This window comes from Sciurus vulgaris, assembly GCF_902686455.1.
Source record: "Sciurus vulgaris genome assembly, chromosome: 3".
Classification (NCBI taxonomy): Eukaryota; Metazoa; Chordata; class Mammalia; order Rodentia; family Sciuridae; genus Sciurus; species Sciurus vulgaris.
In genome coordinates, this window is record NC_136463.1 from 181752288 (window position 1) to 181761336 (window position 9049).

General features: G+C 59.9%; 1 protein-coding gene across 1 annotated transcript; it reads left to right on the forward strand.

Annotated features, from left to right (window-relative positions):
* Positions 1–2296: 2296 nt before the first annotated feature.
* On the forward strand, positions 2297–6814 carry PTMA (prothymosin alpha). The gene is made up of 5 exons (XM_079134878.1): positions 2297–2534; positions 5098–5169; positions 5447–5540; positions 5868–5941; positions 6191–6814. Exons 1-5 carry the CDS (start codon positions 2490–2492, stop codon positions 6236–6238), a joined length of 333 nt encoding a protein of 110 aa, XP_078991004.1. The 5' UTR covers positions 2297–2489; the 3' UTR covers positions 6239–6814.
* Positions 6815–9049: the final 2235 nt, after the last annotated feature.

Here is a 9049-nt window from a genome sequence, read left to right on the forward strand (position 1 = left end):
CCCAAGGCCACTCTTCAGACTGGGAGAAAAACAGCCGCTAAGATGAGGCGCTGGCCAAGCTCTCACTGCATCCGGGTTTTGTGGACAGAAAGAATTCCTTGGAGGGTGACTGGAGCTTAATGGATGCGCCGCAGGTAGCAGGCGCTCTCCCAGTTTATGGTGACGCATAATCCCTTCACCTCCCTCGAGACTGGCACAAAGTAGGGGCTCGGGCGGCTGCAACCGGGCAGCCCCTCCTCCCGTCTGGGAAGGGCGGCCCCAGGTCTGCGCCGCAGTAAAGGCAGCTGGCGCGGGTGTGGGGGGCGAACAAAGAGTTGGGACGCGTAGCGCCCGGGGACACCATTGAGAGAGCCCCGAGGGTGCGCGCGCCCAGCCACTGGGGCGCCTTGCGGGAGGGCGGAAACCCTGTCCGCCGCAGAGCTCTCAGGACGGGGGGCGACTGCCCGGCGGCGGGAGGGGCTCGGTGCCCCCGCGCTGTCCGGCAGCAGCCCCATGATTCTTCAGGCCTAAAAGGGAACCCGGGTTCCCCCCAAAGGAAAAGTCTGGAGAAAGCCCAACAGGCCAGCGGCCAGCCTGGCACATGTGCACGGGGATGCGGGCCTGGCGCGTGCGGGGCGGGGGAAACGCTAGGTGGCCCAACCGGGCGGCGCCCCTGCCCTGCGCACCACTTCCCCCAGGGAAGCGCGTGATAAGCTCAGCGAAGAGGTCCTCGCGGTGGAGATGAGCCAGCTTGCCCAAGACCTAAGGAAACCGAGAAGGGCAACTCAATCTCTCTTCTCGCCTCGACTTCAAGCTCCGCTGGACTTGGCATCCGTCCGCCCGCCACGATCCCAAACTCCGGGTTTTCCCCGTTCCCAGATCTGCGGCCCCAGGAGACAGACGGCAGGAACTGCCAATGGCAGGACGCAAAGCGTCAACTTTGTGTTCGCCCGCCACTCTCAGCCAGTGTGCGTTAGTTTCTCCGGAGTCCCGCCTTCCGTGTTGGGCGCCCCCTTCTGGCAACACACAGACGGAGCCTGTCTGTCGCCATCTTGTGTGTGGCATAGGTATTTTTCTGGAATCTCTTTGCCCCTTCTTTAGTCTTTGCTCCTACATGGCAAATTTCGTAGTTCGACAGCCAAGTACGGTGGCGATTAGAAGGGTGTAGCCTGCGATTTTCAGACCATCTGCGTGGGTCGGATCGCCACGTCACGCCACGCTTTCCGAGTTCAACGCCATCTTGAGTGTGGCGTCCTTATGGTTCTCTCAGCTGGGCTCCGCATGGTTCCTTGAAAGGCTCCCCAAATTTGAAGGAGCCCCCAAAGACTAGCCCAAGTGGCTTAAGGGACGATTATTTTCCTCCAATAACAGCGCAGTTCTTTCGTGCCCATCGAAACCCCCGAAGTAGGACAGGAGAGGGGTACACTCGATGGCCGGCATGAACCTGGAAGGAGGCTGCCCTGAGACTGTCCTGACGGCGGTGACCGCAGGGGCAGACGTTGACCACAGCCCCGGAGTCCAGTGTCCAACATGTGGTGCGCAGCTCACCGGCTGTCCCGCTCGAGGGCAGGAGCTCGCACCCGGCATCCAGCCACTGATGCATGTTTGGCACGGTGCCCACTCGTGGGCTTGCTCGGGAGGCGGACGCTGGGGCTCGTGGTGGGCGACCGGGTCACTTTCATGCAAACTTTGGGCACCTGCACCTGGCGGCTGAGGGAGGACATGGGAGGACGGGACGGCCCAGGTGTGCGGGTCTCGGCCTTGCAATTTAATCACTCATCGTGGGCTTACGTCCACTTGGACTGGGGCAGTCCATCGAAGGTGCTGGGAGTGGGGCTGGGCAACTCCGCGGGCACTGCGCGGGGAACCGCCCGGGGCGAGCGCGGCCCAGCAACCCCGTCCCCTCCCCCTCGCTGGCAGCCGTCGTGCGCCCGCCACCGCCTCCTCTTCCCTCCTCCTCCTTCCGAGCAGTCGCGAGGAGGGGGAGGGGGCCTGGGAGGGCAGCTTTGCCGCGCTTTGGCTTTCTGCGTCAGCAGCCCCAGCAAAACAGCGACGGGAGCGCGCGCCCCGTGCGCGCCCGCGCACCCCTCCCCTGCGGTCTAGGCGATGCCGAGACCCAACAAACTCAGATCTTGAATGACAGTGCGACCCGCGACTGCGCAGCGCGGGCTGCGCCGAGGCACTGCCGCTTTAAGCAAGCTTGCCCATTGTTCGGAATCGAGCCAATGAACGAACGCCCGCTCCCTGCGCTCAACCAATAGTGTTCGGGCAAGGGCGGCCGAGCGCCGCCCACTAATCTATATTAAAGGTTCTGGCGCCGCGTGAGTCCCCCACTGGCTGCTCTGAAAAGCCATCTTTGCATTGTTCCTGGGTTCAGCTCCTCGCTCGCCGCAACCACCTCCGCCGCGCGCCTCCTCCGCCGCCGCGGACTCCGGCAGCTTTGTCGCCAGAGTCCCTGAACTCTCGTTTCCTCTTTAACCCACTGCATCGGCTCACCGGCGTGCCCCACCATGTCAGACGCGGCCGTGGACACTAGCTCCGAGATCACCACCAAGGTAAGGCTGGACGCCGCCCGTCCCCTCGGGGTCCGCGCGCCGCCGCCCGTGCGGTGTTTGGCGCGCAGCGGCTGGCATGCCCGGAGCCCGTAGTTGCTATCTCCCGCGGGGAGCCGGTCGGCAGCGCGGTGCCCCCGGGCAGCCTACTCTTTGTGTGCGGGGGAGGGGGCGGGAAGCGCCGCGGGTAGAGGTGCTGCCCGCGGGGAGCGAGCCGGGCGCCCTGGGGCCCGGAGCCGAGGCTGAGGGGATCCGGGGAAGATGACCCGAAACCCTCGAAACTTGTTAGTCTGAGCGGCGGTGGGAGGAGAGGGGCTGGGCTGGGGTCGCCTGCCGGCCCGGCGCACGGAAATAACTTTGAAACTCGAGCGCGTTGGGAATCGGAAGTGCTGGGGCGCGTGTGCGGGCGCGGGCCGGCTGCGGGAAGTGTGGCGAGCGCCCGCCGGCCGCGCTGCTCTTTGTTCGGCGCCAGGCCGCCGGGTTTCGCGCCCTGCAGTGGGCAGGCGGTAGTTGATGCGGAGTGAGTCCTGGTGACGCGAGTAGGGCGACGGGCCGCCGGCCGCGACGTCTGTGTCTCCGCGGAGGTGTGAAGGGTCTCCGCCTGGGCGCTCGGGAAGGCGGGGGTGGGCGCCGTCCGTGGGGAGAGCGCCGGGAGCGGCCGCCCAGGCTCCGTAATTCAGCGGTGCCGGCCTTGGCCGAGGCGGCGAGCCCACGCGCTGGAGGAGGAAACGGAAAGTGAAGGAGCGGGGCGACGGTGGGCGCCCCCCGCGGGCGCCTGGGGGCACAGTGCGCGGCCGGCAGGGAGCCGCGGGCGAACGCTGCGGCTGCCGGGTGGCGGGCCGGGGCCGGGGCGGGGGAGCACCTGGGCACCCCGGCGGGGTCGCTGCCCTCTGTTCGAAAGTGCTGCGCGGCAGCTGCGGCTCGGCTGCAGCGCCCTGTCGCTCCCGCTGCCCGCCCTGGGAGCGTCTCCGCCCTCGGCAGGAGCACCGCGTTTCCGAAGGGACTGTTTCTTTTTCTTCTTTCTTTCTTAACCTTCCGGCCCTAGTCCTCGCCCCTCGTGCCCCTTTGGGAACTGGCGCGAGTCACCTTGGTGTCTCCTTAACCCATGTGCCCCTGGCGTCACCTTCGGCTCTCCCAGGAGCGACTCCCCTGGCGGAGCGAAGTTCAAGACTGGGATCTCTGGAGGGGTTCTCGCCAGCCCGCTCCGGGTCCGACCCGGGAACCGGTGCGTGGGGGCGCTCACCCCACCCCCAGCGGGCCTTCGCATTCGCCTTCCTCTTAGGTGAATGCCCGCGAGGGCCGCCCGGGGCCCGGGGGAGCGCGCCCCTTCGACGGTCTCAGAACTGAAACGGCCAGCCGACTTCGGGGCGGCCTCCCGCGGGACTTTGCCCGCCAAGTGCAGAGACAGGCCAGCACGTCCAGCCTGCCGGAGTGGCGGCAGGGGGCGTCGAGAGGTCGCCCAACTGGAGTGCGACAAGCGCTGCCGGCAGACGACTTGCCCGCGGGCGACGAGAGTCCTGGGCCCCCGGGGCACTCGGCGGCCCGGGGCCACGTGCTCCGTGCGCGCTGTGCGTGCCGAGGCCCGCGCGCGTAGTTCGCCGGGCGGGGGCTGTGCGCCTGCGCGCCGCGGCCTCCCCGCCCCCACCCACTCCCCGGGGCTTCGGCCGCCAGGGGGCGGGAGCGGGCGGCTCCGCGGTCCACGAAGGCCCGGCCTGTCGGCGGGAACTTAAGGACCGACAGGTGCCCCGGGACCTTTCGGTGGACACGCGTCGAGCGGCCCCACTCCCTACACCCAGGCCGTTGGACGCCAGTGGGCGTTGGAGGCCAACCGGGCCCCGGGGGTGGAGAAAGTTACAGAGGCTCACAGTCTGCCGTGCTTGGAACCCGGGTCGAATGCGACCCAAGGTGCGGTCCCATTAACCCTGAGCTGTCTCGCGGGCCGGCGGTAGGCAAGTGGGGATCGCCAGCCGAAATGGAGGCTGGCAGCTGGCAGGGCCCGGGCATAGGCGCGCGCTTCCCCAGGCAACGGATTGCGCAGTCTCTTGGGACAGTTGTTGCCTGTCACTTCCGTGTGACTGGTGTTTCTTCAGACACCCGCGCCTGCCAGGGCCTAGGCTCTCAGGCTTGCTGCTCGGGCCGGCCAGCCGGCATCCCATCCCCTTCCTAGGCTGGTTCGCCCAGAGGGCTCCCGCAGCAGCAGGCCCCTCCCTCCATTACCTTATTTATTTATGGCACTTACCTGCTGCCTTCCAAGGACTTGGGCGGAGCTTCCTCTAGCTGGAAACAAGTCCTCGACCGGGGAGTGCGGGCGAGTGTCTGGCCGTCCTCCCGGCCTGACGGGTTTAGGACTTGGTGTGCTACACACAGCTGCTTAAGTGAGAAGTGCGAGGGAGCAGTGGGAGCAGCCGCAATGAGCCCCTTTAGTGCGCATCTGAGGTCGGGAGATGCGCTCTTGTCTGGCGCGTAAGAGGTGGCCCTCCTACTTTGTGTGTAGATTGGTCTCCCAGCCCCCGTTGCCAGCGCTGGTTACTTAAAAGACTAATTGGTTCCTTCTTCCCTTTTGAAGGACTTAAAGGAGAAGAAGGAAGTTGTGGAGGAGGCAGAGAATGGAAGAGATGCCCCTGCTAATGGGAATGCTGTGAGTGTCCACCTGGCTGACTGCTGGCTTTACCTGTCCCCATGTTTTTCTTTTCTCTAATTTGGGCTTGGCTTTGGTTGGAAGGAGGCTCGGTACAGGCAGTTCCTGTTAAGTTTTTCACAGGCGCTCGGTGAGAGTATTGAGCAGAGTCTCCTGGATGGTTGGGCTGTGGAAGCATTGGGCAGCCTCCAGAGTGGGAGGGGCTGATTGGCAGGAGCCACGCTGCCCTCCAACCTCGGGCCAGCTTGTTATTGACTGTTGTTTTCTTGTTGAGCAGAATGAGGAAAATGGGGAGCAGGAGGCTGACAATGAGGTAGATGAAGAAGAGGAAGAGGGTGGTGAGGAAGAGGAGGAGGAGGAGGAAGGTGATGGTGAGTAGCCCTGTCTCCACTTTAAGTCTTCCCTTTTCCTGGCCTTGTCTGCTAGCAAGGGGGAGGTACTGCCTGGGGGGACGTACTGGGATGTTGGGACAAGTGGACCAGGTGCAACTGGAACTGGGCACATATTGTAGAGGCCAGGTCTTGTTTTCGCTAGTGCCACACACTCTTGCTCGCTCTCACCAGGCAGTGCCTTCTGCAGCTTCCAAAGCCCACGGTCACTTATGTGTTGGTCTGGCCCCTGGGTGCAGCTGCCTAGGTAGGTTTCTTTGAAAGCAAAGAGTGGTCAGTGTGATTTACCTGGCCCTTGGTTCTCTCCAGGCGAGGAAGAGGATGGAGACGAAGATGAGGAGGCTGAGGCAGCTACAGGCAAACGGGCAGCTGAAGATGACGAGGTGGGTTCTGGCTTGGGTTGGGATGTGAAGTTTCCTCATCTGCCTCTAGCTGAACTTCATCTATAGCACTAAAGCTGGAGACAGTGAGCCTGCGTGGTGGCGTGGACAGCGTGGGTGGGGATGGAGCACCTGTACACGGAGAACCACATCTTGGTGGAGACAGGAAAGGGCCAGGGCCAGCTTCAAGTCTTGGAGGGCTTTAGCGCTGCCAGTGGCTGGGCAATGCCTTGACACTCTTTCTCTGCCCAGGATGATGATGTTGATACCAAGAAGCAGAAGACCGATGAGGATGACTAGACAGCAAAAAAGGAAAAGTTAAACTAAAAATAAAAGGCCGCCGTGACCTATTCACCCTCCACTTCCCGTCTCAGAATCTAAACGTGGTCACCTTCGAGTAGAGAGGCCCGCCCGCCACCCACCGCGGGCAGTGCCACCCGCAGATGACACGCGCTCTCCACCACCCAACCAAAACCACAACGTGAATTTGCAACAGGGGAGGAAAAAAAAAGAACCAAAACTTCCAAGGCCCTGCTTTTTTTCTTAAAAGTACTTTAAAAAAGGAAAATTTGTTTGTATTTTTTATTTACATTTTATATTTTTGTACATATTGTTAGGGGTCAGCCATTTTTAATGATCTCGGATGACCAAACCAGCCTTTGGAGCGTTCTCTGTCCTACTTCTGACTTTACTTGTGGTGTGACCATGTTCATTATAATCTCAAAGGAGAAAAAAAACCTTGTAAAAAAAGCAAAAACAACAACAAAAAAACAATCTTATTCCGAGCATTCCAGTAACTTTTTTTGTGTATGTACTTTAGCTGTACTATAAGTAGTTGGTTTGTATGAGATGGTTAAAAAGGCCAAAGATAAAAAGGTTTCTTTTTTTTTTTTTTCCTTTTTTTGTCTATGAAGTTGCTGTTTATTTTTTTGGCCTGTTTGATGTATGTGTGAAACAATGTTGTCCAACAATAAACCGGAATTTTATTTTGCTGAGTTGTTCTAACAAAGCAGTCTCAAGTCTGCTATTTGTGTCTTAAGTCATTCTGGGGAGGGGTCTTGGGTAGGCAGGAGGATCTTTCCTGGGTTCATTGGGTTGAAGGCATTGCTTCTGGAGGAGGGGACACTAATGTGGGGCCACATACCTGGCAAGCAGCTAGGGACTATTGTACTTAGCTTTTGGGGTGTGGTCGGCCATGCTGGAGCCTGGCCATCCAGGTGGTGGGGTCATGGGAGGAAGTGGGGGTTATTTTAATGGGTTAGTATAATCATACCAGGTCTTGTCATTGGATGCCAAAAGTGGGTCTTGATGCCCTGGAAAGAAAAACTCCCAGACACAGAAGTAGGCTAGGTGTAGGTCAGCCATTCTGTGGAGCTCCAGTTGGTGGCACAGGCCAAGTGTGAAACTTAGGCAGACTCCTCCCAGGGGTGGCCTAGTCTGTATGATACAGGTCAGCTGGCTAGCTCAGCCGCTTAGTGGCTCCCCCTAGTGGTGGCATGGTATTAGCGAGTCCCTTTAGCCTCTATGTTCCAGGGCCTTGAATTCTCTTGGTTAATTTGGGAGACCCCACTTTACCCCTTGAGTGCTTTGAGAGGATAGTGGACCATTCAGGTTTTGAGATCTGGGTAGTTGGCAGGAAAGGGGGTGGGCAGGCTGCATCTGCATGGTTCACATGAGAGGAGTCTACCTGGAGCTACAGGTCCTGGGGAGACAGCCTGGGGTGCTGACTACCCTGAGGGGGGGTCCCTGAGTGTCCAGCAGGCAGGGGCAGCTGAGGGGGTGGGAATTGAGAAGCCGTATCTGGATGCCCACCCACCCTCCCCACAATCCTCTGATGGGTGGGGGGGTTTGGCTCACCTTTGAGCTGACTTGGAAGTAGCACCTGGATCCCAGCTCCTGACGGGAGGAGACACTGGGTTATTTTGTCTTCAATCTGTTTCCCCACCTTCCTCCATCTCAGGTCCCCACCATTTGCACTCTGTCATCTGTCTTTAGGACACAGTCTGGGGGAGGGGCAAATTTTAAGAACTTGGACATTTTTCCACAACCCCACAGTGCTATGTATCTTTGACACTGGGCCATGGGCAAGGGCGTTCCAAGTAGCAGGGAGGGCTTCCCTGAGGAGGGCATTTAAATTGACACTGGAAGTGGAAAATTTGGGGGCAGGAAGCACTGGCCATCTTACTGATCTGGCAGGTGCTGTTGCGTGTGAGGCTCCAGCAGGGAGGGGCCAGGACAGATGTCTATGAGCCAGCTATCCAGGTAGTATTTGGGGAAGCCACAGGTTAAAGCAGGAAAACTCCCCGGCGAGTCCTGAAGTGATAGCAGAAAAGTTGGGGGACAGTTAAGGAGAGGTACTGGAAGAGAAGTGGGTGCATGTAGGACAGTCCCTGCACGGCTCGTCACAGAGCCATGCACCATGCAGTCCATTCCACACCTTTCCTCCCCACCTTTGGGTTTCACACCATCTGCCAAAATTCTGGGAAGGCTTTGTCTTTGCTGTGGCTGGAGCTTAGCCATCTTCACTGGGCTGCTCATGTGCCAGGCTACCTGTCCGGCATGGAGCTGCCTCCCAGCAGCTGCCCCAGGATCAGAGCTAGATTGAGGTTCTAGAAGGAGGGACCCTCTGACTCCGAAGCACATACCCCATGTCCCCTGCAAAGGCTTGGACTCCACATGCTGGAAGAAAAGGGGAGCCCTGGAGCCCAAACTGTCAGGCTCTGTTCTGCCCAGAGCAGCTCAGTCCTGGAATGTTCCCAAGCCCAGAGCCCGGGAGAGTGAGTCTCTAAAGCAAGTGCAGGGCTGTGAAGGCCACATGTAGCAAGCAGCGCACGAAGCTGGGATGAAGTCTCACCCAGCTTCTTCAGGCTTCAGTCCTGCTCTGAACTACTACCCGGAAGGAATGAAAGAAGCTTAACCTGAGTGTAGACATGGAAGTGGTGGCCATGTTAACGTGGGGCTTCAATCTCCTCCTTGTTGAGTTGCGTCCTTGGTCAAGGCTGCAGCCTCTCGCCACAAAAGTTCTGTCCTGAAATAGTCCTTGCTGCCCCACAGAACACACTTTACCCTAGTTCTGAGCCTAATTAACCACTGTGCAAACCTGTCCAGTGG